Source organism: Erythrolamprus reginae, chromosome Z (genome assembly GCF_031021105.1).
Source record: "Erythrolamprus reginae isolate rEryReg1 chromosome Z, rEryReg1.hap1, whole genome shotgun sequence".
Classification (NCBI taxonomy): domain Eukaryota; kingdom Metazoa; phylum Chordata; class Lepidosauria; order Squamata; family Dipsadidae; genus Erythrolamprus; species Erythrolamprus reginae.
This window is the reverse complement of record NC_091963.1, coordinates 41,651,625-41,663,964: the sequence shown is the minus strand read 5'-3', so window position 1 is coordinate 41,663,964 and position 12,340 is coordinate 41,651,625. Positions and strand designations below refer to the sequence as shown.

The 12,340-nt window shown below is 36.0% G+C and overlaps 1 protein-coding gene across 1 annotated transcript in view; it reads right to left on the bottom strand.

Moving 5' to 3' along the window:
• Positions 1-11,714, bottom strand: part of LOC139153806 (histone deacetylase 9-like) — a 159,573-nt gene extending 147,859 nt beyond the window's left edge. Inside the window, exon 1 of the mRNA XM_070728219.1 lies at positions 11,601-11,714. Coding sequence (XP_070584320.1) covers positions 11,601-11,714 — 114 coding nt within the window. The remainder of the gene's footprint in view (positions 1-11,600) is intronic.
• Positions 11,715-12,340: the final 626 nt, after the last annotated feature.

Here is a 12,340-nt window from a genome sequence, read left to right as displayed (position 1 = left end):
ACAGAAATAAATGCCGCTATCTTTTTTTTTCTTTTCCCCCTCCTCCATTTAACCCTTTATGAAGACTACAGTAAATGTGACATAATCCATGCAGTAAAGAATTTCACTGGGGTGAGAGGAGGGTGATGCAGAACAAGATGACAAGAAAGGGGAAAAGACAAAAGCCTTTCAACCTTTGCCACCGAACAACCTATGGGTCTGATGTGTGTGTGTGTGTGTGTGAGAGAGAGAGAGAGAGAGAGAGATTGTCAGTCCAACATCAATACTTTTTAAAATTATATTTGGGATTAATAGAATCTTTGTCTTGCAAAAAGATAAGACAATTATAGTAGCAAATTATAAAATTCCAAAATTTGACCTTTGATTTCTCTTTAATTTTGTGAATTAGTTAGGTAGAATTTAATTTAGAGAGACACAAATTTCTATACAATTATTTGCTAGTACATAAATTGTATAGAAATTAATAGTAATTTCTATACAATTATTGCTTTTAACTAAATAATATGAAACCATTGGAAACAGCCAATCACTGGATAGATGATGATAAAAAAAAAGGCATGACACAACCTTTGGCTTTCCTATAATTAAGGTAAGCAAAAGAACCCCGCACCCCATTCATGAGAATCCCACCACAACTTCTTCTTTGCTTTAGGGGGAAAAAGAATCAAAAGTGATTTATTTTCCATCAGATTGAAGCACAGTAAAAAGAAAAAGGAAAAAAAGAACAGAGAAGAAATTTTTGGCAAGCACGAAACAAAACAAAACAATCCCCACTGGTCATGAATCACAAAGAAATGAGAATAGAGTTAAATGCCAAGACAGTCATTCAAGAATGGATATGAGGAAAAATAGCAGCTAAGTGAGAAAGTAAGTTGCCCAAAAGGTGGATGGGGAGACATTTAACCACAGTGGTTTTAAAGAAGAAATGAACAGCATTGTTCAAAATATGATGTTAGAACCATTACATGGAAGATTTGCTTAAAGTATGAACCCAAAATGCCTTTGGAGTCATTGAAACTTTGCAGAAGACTTTGGGATGCATCCTTACCCTCAACAGCATTCCTACACTTTACCCTCTTCAGAGATTGAACAAAGTTTGTTGATAGCCGACCTGAGTTAAGCCCCCTCATGGCTCAGCCAATTGGGAGGTGACACGCGGCTGGATCCAGGAGTTGATGAACACTTTCTTGAGGGAGGGGTCATTTCCAGAGCTGTTGAAGGAAGTGGTTGCGTGACCCCTCCTCAAGAAACCATTCCTGGATCCAGCCAAATTGAAGACCTATGGGCCAGTCTGCAACCTGCCCTTTCTGGGTAAAGTTGTTGAGAAGGTGATGATGGCACTCCAGTTCCAGCGGTCTTTGGATGAAGCTGATTATCTGGACTCCTTTCAGTCTGCTTTCAGGACAAGTCGCAGCATGGAAACAGTTTGGTTACACTGATGGTGGGCCCAGGATATTCCTCTATCCTGGTGTTCCTTGACCTCTCAGCAGCCTTCGATACCATTGACCATTGTATCCTTCTGTGAAGGCTGGAGGGGTTGGGAGTGGGAGGCACTATTTTACGGTGGTTCTCCTCCTATCTGTCTAGTCATTTGCAGTTGGTGTTAGTGGGGGGGGCAGAGATCCAACCCTCGGCCTCTCCTCTGTGGGGTGCTGCAGGGGTGTGTCCTCTCCCCCCTGCTATTTAACATCTACATGAAACTGCTGGGTGAGATCATCTGACAGCCTGGGGTGAGGTATCATTAGTATGCTAGTGATACCCAGTTATACATCTCCACCCCATGCCAATTCAGTGAAGTGGTGGATGTGATGTGCCTGGAAGCTCGAAGGGTCTGGATGGGGGCCAACAGGTTCAAACGCAAACCCAGACAAGACTGAGTGGCTGTGAGCATTTCCTCCTAAGAACTATTCAATCTGTCCATCCAGTGTTCTGGGGGGGAGGCATTGACTCCCTCAGATAGGGTTCAGACTTGGGTGTCCTCCTGGATCCACAGTGGAGCCTTGATCACCACTGGCCAGAGGAACCTTTGCTCAGTTTCGCCTGGTTTACCAGTTGTGGCCCTATTTGGACCAGATTGCTCTATGCATAGTCACTCAGGGCCTCATCACCTCCCATCTTGTTTATTGCAATGCTCTCTACATGGTGCTACCCTTAAAGAGTGTTCAGAGATTCCAAATTGTCCAGAATGCAGCCCTGTCAATTTTCATGGGCCCGCCAAAGATCCTGGACCAGCCAAAGATCATATAACACCTACATCCACGAGCTGCACTGGCTTCCTATTAACCTCCGGGTAAAATTCAAGGTGTTGATTATTACCTATAAAGCCCTATATGGCTCAAGGCCAGATTATTTACAGGATAGTCTCTTGCCGCATACCTCCCAGAGACCTATAAGAGCACACAGAGTTGGCCTCCTCCAGGTCCCGTCGACTAAGCAATGAAGGTTGATGGGGAAGGGGAGGGCCTTCTCTGTTGCTACCCCGGCTCTAAGAAATCAACTCTCCCACCCCGAGATCCATACTGCTCTCACACTACAGTAGTACCTCTAGATACGAGTTTAATTCGTTCCAGAAAGGAGCTCATATGTCGATCAACTCGTATCTGGAACAAATGGCTTTAGACTTTGTTTCCCCCCTGTGGAGATAACCAGAAGCAAGGATTCTTGCGCCACCTAGTGGAAGCTCGGCTAGTATCCCAAATTTGAGCTCGGGTCTGGAACAGAAATTTCCCTCCCGTCGTGGCTCGCAACTTGGAATACTCGCATGTGGAGCAGCTCGTATCTAGAAGTACTACTGTACTGGCTTTCCATAAGACCACAAAGACCTGGCTTTGCCGGTAGACCTGGGGATCATAAATAAACAACTATTATGACCAAATTGTATGAATGCTACGTATGTATGCTGATTATTTAGTTTGTTATGGGTTTTAATCTGTGTTTTAATGTTGGATTGTATAATGGACTTCTTTTTAATTGTTTTTTGTATTTTATATTGTTATAAGCCACCCTGGGTCCTTCAGGATTAGGTGGCATAGAAGTAAAATTAAACAAACAAACAAATACTGAGCAAGAAAATACTGTTTTCTGCATTTCTGCATTTACTACTGAAAAAAAATTATTATCTGTTTTAATACAATTTTTTAATTAAATATAGATTTTTTTTCTTTTTAATGCTTCTGTTTTAATTTCATGTCTGCTTTTAAAAAAACTTAAATATTTTTTTATTCTGATCACAGCAGTAAATAGCTATTGCCATGTCCTGCTATTAACACTATCTCATTCAAATCTTCTAAAGAAGCACATTTTCCAAGGATACCCAAAATTTTTCTTAGTGCTACTAATGCTTAAGATTTGTACACCAGGAGTGTAATTGTGTTTGCAGTTAGGGCTACATTGTGCCTTTGAGTGGCATATCAAAAGCCACATTCCCAAAAGTGAGTGGTGCCTGGTCAAAGAAATTAATAAGATTAGGACAAAAACTGGACTGCATTTAATTTAATTAATTAAACAGAGCTAAAATTATTTATCCCTATATATTATCCCTATATATTCAACAATTATTTTATCCTTTAAAAAAAATAATTCTGCAAGGCTTATAGGGGATACTGTTATTCCTTTGTTTGTTTGTTAGTTAAACTTTAAGGCTGCCCAGCTGAATAATAACTGAGCAACTTAGTATTAAAAACAGAAAAATAAAAAAGATTAAAAACTGAAGTAACCTCAGCATTCGTTTAACCCCCCTCGGCCCCTGCTACACATTCAGTTGACAGAACTCCAGATTTACCTCTTACATGAAAAATAGCTAACTTTTAAAAGATTTATATATGATCAGGATTTGCATATACCTTTGGAGAAGGAATACCTTCCAGAAGAAAGACATTGCTACAGCGAAGGCATGTTTCCTGAAGGGCCACTAGAAGCAACTGTTTGATTTCAGAAACCTAAAGCACATTGACTCATTTATTTTTACCAGATGTGGTGATAGTACATCCCTCAAATAACTGGCACTATGCCTTTAGAGTAGATAACTGGCAACTGAATTGCATCCAAAACTAATTTGTGGTTTGGAGGTGCAGTTTTAATTCTCTGTTTTATTGTCTTCTACTATTACATTGTTCACTTTCAAAAGGCTGATAAACATCAACAGAATTCATACGATGGCATTCATATTAAACTAATATAGGCTAACAAAAGATTTAATTTCACAGGATTCTGATCTTCAATTTCTTCATCATTCCCAATCTTGCAACTGAACATCGAAGCCAAGAAAAACTGAGACATAGTTGCATAAAATCAACATCATTCTGTTACTTTGGACAATATATTTAAGGTAATAACTTTCTCCAGGGATTATTTTTTATAAAAACACATTGTTATTTATATATCAGGTGATTGATAACATTATTTCATTTGCCTTAAACATATTTACATTTTCTTGAGGGAAGGGAAAAGGGATGTGGTGTTATATAAATGTTTTTCCTGGAATGTGTTGTAGATGACTGCATAGCATATAAATGAAGAAACCCCAGGTGGTTAGGACTGTGGAAGACACTTTTCCTTTCTATTGCAAGTTGGATATTTCACAGAAAAGCTAATTAAAATGTTTAAGAGGGCGGTTATTAATCATGTAGCTGAGTATCTATCAATGCAGAAGTTCGGAATATCATAAATTTCACTGAAACTCTCCTATAAAAAGGACAGAAGACGAATAAAGGGCTAAAATGGGTATGGGGTTACAAAGAAGCAAAGCAGAAGCATTTAATTTATTCATTTCCTCTTATATTTAACTCTAACATTAAAATGTCTTTTTTACCCCATTTTTCTAATTTCTATAGAAACATAGAGGACTGACGGCAGAAAAAGACCTCATGATCCATCTAGTCTGCCCTTATACTATTTTTTGTATTTCATCTTAGGATGGATATATGTTTATCCCAGGCATGTTTTAATTCAGTTACTGTGGATTTACCAACCACATCTGCTGGAAGTTTGTTCCAAAGATCTACTACTCTTTCAGTAAAATTATATTTTCTCACGTTGCTTTTGATCTTTCCCCCAACTAACTTCAGATTGTGTCCCCTTGTTCTTATGTTCACTTTCCTATTAAAAACACTTCCCTCCTGAACCTTATTTAACCCTCTGACATATTTAACTGTTTCGATCATGTTCCCCCTTTTCCTTCTGTCCTCCAGACTATACAGATTGAGTTCACTATATATATATAATAAGTATATTAATACTATTAACACATTTATGTTTCATATTTATTATGAGCTACAAACATTTTTAGCTGTTATATTCCTAGGTACTATAGAGATTTCATTCTTCCTTTATTTCCTTTTATATTTGTCAAGCAATGGAACATTCTCTTTCATAAATGAAATTGTGGCTGTTGACACACTAATATTAATTGAAACACTTCTACTAACACTTAAGTCCAGAACAAGTTGTAGTTTTAACAATGGCCCTCGGGCACTTACTCTGGACTCTGGCAGATGAAGAAAAATAAGCATAAGCACCAATGTGCGTACCATCCTTGTCCTAATGTTCCCTTTTATTCGTATCCATTTCACCTATTCATAATCATGTTTAAATTTGTATCTGTTATCTAATACACACTTGACTAAATAAACAAATAAATAAATAAATAAACAAACAAACAAACAAATAAATAAGCCTTGCCAAACAGTTCTCTATCAATAGAATAATTTTTAACTTTTACAAATAAAAACAACTTCTACAAAATTTAACTGTAAGGAGTTCAGTATTCTAAATATCGGCTTACTTATCCAGGATCTATCCCACTATTACATTGAAACCAGTAAAATTTCCTATGGGAATAATTGTGAATGATCATTGTAATAGTAGAATGATTGAGTCAAAAGAGCATAAAAGTGTTTTTGATCTGCAAAAATTGTGCTATGATGAAAGCAACGTTCTTAAGATCATTTAACAAGCCAATTTTGTATAGCTGTTCAGAAATCAGTCTGGAGACCATGAGTTCTAATCACACATGAAGCCAACTGGGAAACCTAGGGTAGTCATTCTTTCTCAACTTAGGAAGAAGACAATGGCAAACCACTTCTGAAAATGTTGCCAAGAAAACTACAGGGACTTATCCAGGCAGTTGTAGTATCAACACTGACTTCAAGGAACATATACATACAAGATGCCTTAAGGTTGTTATATTCTTTAATTAATTCTAAGTAATAAAGCAATAACCATGTCAGTATATGCCTAAATAATTATTTCATCTATTATAGAAATGTCTGTCTCAAAAATAATAAAACCCCTTGCCAGGATGGGATATTGATTGAAGTATATAAAAATATACAAAATCCATTAAAAAGAGATAATGTTAGAATTATTAAAACGATGTATTAGAAAAAAAAGAAGAATATCACCCATATGGTCAGAGGCCTTGATGACACTGATATCTAAAGAAGATTCAGACAGCTAATTAATTCAAAATTATAGGTCTATTTTGAATTTGGATTGTAAATTATTTATATCAATTATAACTGAGTTAAAAATATTCTTAACAAGAGCACATACCAAGATCAAAATGGCTTCTTACCAAAAGGGCAGATTAAGAACAATCTGAGGACAATAATGAATATGCTTGAGTATGATGGGGAACATCCTGAAAAGCAGGCAGTGCTGGCTTTCCTTGATACCCAAAAAGCTTTCGAAAACGTTAACTGGAAATTTATGATTCGGCAACTTTATATAATGAAATTTGGCATGGAATTTATAAAAATGATACAAACAATTTATACAAAACGAAAGCTAGAGTTACTGCCAACAGGGAATATACAAAATTATTTGACATTGAAAAAGAGGTAAGAGAGGATTTCCACTACATCCTCTCCTATTTATAGTAACTTTGGAAACTTTATTGATAAATATCAGAGAAGATGAGGAAGTTAAAGGATTATCTATTGGAAAAGAGGAATATAAAATTCAAGTATTTCTCAATGATCTAGCATTTATAATAGAAGAACCACTTGAATTAGGACCTAAATTAATTAAAAAGATTGATTAACTCGGGGAAATAGCTGGACTTACAAATCAATAAAAATAAAACAAAAATTAGAAAATAAAATCTCAGTAAGATACAGGACAAACAATTGGAAGAAATAACATATATGCAAGTGGTTAAAATGAAATATTTAGGAATTTGGCTAAATATTTAAAAGAAGATAATTATAACAGAATGTTAATACAAATTTTAAAAGAGGTAGCAAATTGGAATAACTTACAATTGTCACTGATTGATGAATACCCTACCAAGGTTGTTATTTTTATTTCAAGTAATCCTGATAAATCCCATGAAAACGTTTTTTGAAGATTTAAGAAAAACAACCCAGGATAGGGGAAGGTTTGGTAGGGAAGGTTTGCCTATTTGCCGACGACTCTAAAGTGTGCAATAGGGTTGATATTCCTGGAGGCGTCTGTAATGTGGTAAATGATTTAGCTTTACTAGATAAATGGTCAAAGCAATGGAAACTGCAGTTTAATGTTTCTAAATGTAAAATAATGCACTTGGGGAAAAGGAATCCTCAATCTGAGTATTGTATTGGCAGCTCTGTGTTAGCAAATACTTCAAAAGAAAAGGATTTAGGGGTAGTGATTTCTGACAGTCTCAAAATGGGTGAACAGTGCAGTCAGGCGGTAGGGAAAGCAAGCAGGATGCTTGGCTGCATAGCTAGAGGTATAACAAGCAGGAAGAGGGAGATTATGATCCCGCTATATAGAATGCTGGTGAGACCACATTTGGAATACTGTGTTCAGTTCTGGAGACCTCACCTACAAAAAGATACTGACAAAATTGAATGGTTCCAAAGACGGGCTACAAGAATGGTGGAAGATCTTAAGCATAAAACGTATCAGGAAAGACTTAATGAACTCAATCTGTATAGTCTGGAGGACAGAAGGAAAAGGGGGGACATGATCAAAACATTTAAATATATTAAAGGGTTAAATAAGGTCCAGGAGGGAAGTGTTTTTAATAGGAAAGTGAACACAAGAACAAGGGGACACAATCTGACGTTAGTTGGGGCAAAGATCAAAAGCAACATGAGAAAATATTATTTTACTGAAAGAGTAGTAGATCCTTGGAACAAACTTCCAGCAGATGTGGTAGATAAATCCACAGTAACTGAATTTAAACATGCCTGGGATAAACATATATCCATCCTAAGATAAAATACAGAAAATAGTATAAGGGCAGACTAGATGGACCATGAGGTCTTTTTCTGCCGTCAGACTTCTATGTTTCTATGTTTCTAACTCAGGATAAGATGGAATCTATTACAAGACAATAAAGAAATGGGTGGATTTGAACTTCCAAACGGGCAAGTAGACTGACTGTTTTTTAACATAATGGGATTTTAGTTTACTATTTTAACTATCAGATTTGTATACACATTGTTTTGTATTGCATGTTGTGAGACACTCAGGGTCCTCGGAGAGGGGCGGCATACAAATCTTATAAATAATAATAATAATAATAATAATAATAATAATAATAATAATAATATCAATCAGCATTACTAGTATGGATCAAAGGATGAATAGAACTAAGAAATTAAGAGAATACTAAAAATAGAGGGACATGATCTTCAACTAGGATAGCATGCATATATATGGGAAGAGAAATATAAAGCCCACACATATTTCAAGAGACATTTGTTTAGAAATGCATAATTACAAATTTGGTTGAACATTAAAAAATATCACTACTTAAAGATCTCATATTTGCTTTCTACAATTGAAGCTATAAAACATCCAAATCCTAAAACATTCTATGAAATTATATGAGACAAAGACTTATTAGATGAACAGAATAATTTGAGAACTAGAGAATATTTGACAGAACATGGGATTAGCTTGGATTGGTGGACCTATACACAAGTCCAAACTAAATATTGTAAAGATATAAAATTGTACGAAATCCAGAAATACCCTAATGACCTTGATATGATATTACTTAATATGGACAAAAAACTAATAGGTAATATCTAGAAGTTTCTAATGAGATATAAAAATGGAAGAGGAGAAACATGATGATTAGATGAGTGAAAATTTTTGGCCACATTATTGATTTGGAGAAATGGGGGGAAAATTGGACAACTAATTGGATTGCACTGAAATGGATCAGTTAACGAGGAAAATAAAAGAAAAAGATAACATTGAATGGTACTCAGTGTGCAACAAATTATATGAATGGCTCAAATAAAAAAAGAATGGAAAAAAGATGAACTAGAACTGACAATACTTGAAAGAATAACATCAAATCTTTATGGATTATTGTATAGAATAATGTAGAAGAAGAAAGGAGAGAAAGAACAGGTAATTTATAAAAAGGAAAAATTATTTGTATAGGTATATTGGTGGATACAAACCGAGAGATGCTTACTATAAACAAGGAGAAATTGTACTGTTTATTTGTCTTGTTTGTGTATGTTTATGTACATTATGTATGTGTTATTGTATGCATATAATAAACAAATAATGTCTGTCCAGCATAGCTACTGTATGTTGAAAATAAATAGTATTGCCTTGCTTATAATAAATTACAAATAGAATAAAAAATAATCTATTTAAAATTTACAATTTTTAGTAATCTTGGTTTTTTTAAACTAAAAATTTAAAATCATGTTAAGACTCACAATGGCCTGTTTCTGCAACATACTGTACTTCATTGGGCTACAAACTGTGTCTATGTATTGCTTTGTGCATATATTAGGGGACCATGTTATGTAAACTAATTATTTATGCGCCACAAATACTTCTTTGTATTGACCCACAGTGTCGCTCATTTTAAGAGTTAATAAAGTCCTTTGGATCCTAATACATTGTAATCTGAAATGCTTGGATTTCACTTTGGGATTGTTTAAACTCAGGTACCACATTTGAAATCTCAGGAAATTGGTTGTGACTGAAGAAGAAAATTATTAAATGCACTCCAAGCAATCATATTAACTATATATAGTCATTTTAATAAAATTCAAAGCTTTAAAAAGTGAAATTTAAATTTTTCCTATGCTGTATCCAGTGTTTTTCTTCTATCCCACCAATTTCCTCAATGAGGTCTCAGAAAACCCATCAATCTGTTTATGAAAGGTAACTTGAGTCACCTTGAGAAGGGCGGCATAGAAATCTAATTGAAAGAAAGAAAGAAAGAAAGAAAGAAAGAAAGAAAGAAAGAAAGAAAGAAAGAAAGAAAGATACTTGAACTATCAACATTCCTCTTCATGAGAGTATATGATTTGTATCTATATAAAATTTGTATCTATATAAAAAGGAAACAGGATTTTGATTGTCCAAAATCAAATAAAATGACATCTTGAGGGATTTCGGAGAGCGCATATATATATGTGGTCACTAAAAATAATAAAATCAGAACTCTTTATGAGTATATAATGCATATTTTTGATTTTATAGCATAACTTATTGTGATGTGAAAGAAATATTTCTGATACTTGAATGGTTGGCCGATTCATCGTCCAGCCAAAAGTTGTGTTGGGGCCGTAAGAACACGGCCCTGGCGCATGTGCCAGCTTGGGATGGGGCGATCTCATGCTGTGGAATGATATTGCCCATTTTGGCCTTGCACCAGCATTGTAGGACTTGGGGGGAGCGAGGGGCATGCCCGGGGAGCCCTATAATAGGGGCTGTGCTCTGGGCCTTCTTTATTTTGCCCCCAGCTGCCAAGAAGAGTGAACACCCGCCCGCCCTCTGCTATCTTCCAATGTGCCTTGAAGGGGTCACCCTCGGAGGCCAAGTAGGAATGTTTTGCGGTCTCAATCCCTTAATTGCATCCATATGATAGTATGTATGTGACTCTTTGATTTTAAATGTTTAGTTTTTAAGATAATTTTTAAATTAATTATTCTATTAATTGGCCTAGAAATGTTTTACTTATTGTATCCTTTTACCAAAATGTTGTAAGCCGCCCCGATTCCACGGAGAGGGGTAGCATATAAGTCCAATTAACACAATAAATAAATAGGTTTTCTTGCCTACCCCACACTGGAGGGTGAGGATGGACTGGTTAGGGGGTGTAGCGCAAGCTAGTTCTAATTTGGTTACAATTGGCTTATCCCTTTGGTCACTGGAGTTGGCAGGTAAGGGGCCAAAATGGGCAGCAGTAGCAACTGCACATTCTCCTTTAGGGCATATTTTGAAAGATAATGGGCTTCCCCTTACTAGGAACTCTGGGTCAGAATGACCTGAGCAATTGGAGAGGGGGTGCTCTTGGGCTTCACCTAATCCTATACCCAGACAGGGATTGAATGGTGAGCCCCCCCCCACTTTTTGGGTGTGGCCTGGAACCAGGTAAAGGTGTGGCAAGTAGCTACACCCATAGTTGCCTAAGAAGGTTACTGATAGGAATTTCCGCCCCACTTTTCTTATGGCCTCTACATGTCCTGGCTATTTGTTGATAATCAGTTAAAGTTGACTTAACATTTAATAAAGTGACCCATTAATCCCAGCTCTTTGATGTCTGTGTTCTTATTTCTGTATCCATCACAATTACATAAGGAGCATAAATCATATTAAAACCACCATATTTAATATAGTTGTGTAGCCATTACCTCACACCTATTTAACAGCCCACATTCTTGCAACCTTGACCAAATGCTTTGTATTCTTCCAGCGTTCTCAGGATGGTTATCATAATTGCCACACAAACACTGGTGCTTCAACATTAGTGTGTCATATGCAATACCTGCAAAACAAACATAATATGACCAATTTGTCAACAATTTTCTGGAAACTAAAGTACAACAACTAGTATCTCATTGAAGGAGAATTAGATGTATTGGGATTGGTTGGGATTGGTTGACAATTTGATGTGTTTGGGATTGGTTTGGAATTATCAGAAGATGTCAAACTATACAAAGACTGTAGAGATAGGATTGACTTTTTATGGATAAGTGTACTCCCCCCCCCCCCGCTTACAATGTATATTCTACATTTACATTGTAGTCCTGACATTTAACTCATATAGTATATAAGCAAAGAAAATGAATGATATGACGGGTAGCTTTATTTAGGGATTGGAATCAGCAATGATATATGTGAAGGGGCATTAAGTGAAACCACAACTGAATTTATAATTTGACTTTTCTTTGTTTTACATATCTTTGAAGTTTGTAAGTGTGGGAACTAGTCACAAAGTTACTTTTTCATCACCGCCATAACTCTGAATGCAGTGTTCCCTCTAATTTTTTTGGGGGGTGAGCGGAAAAGTATAGTGTCTGAGCGGCAGTCCCTTCGGGACTGGGCAGCACAGAAATAATAAATAAATAAACAAACAAACAAACAAACAAAC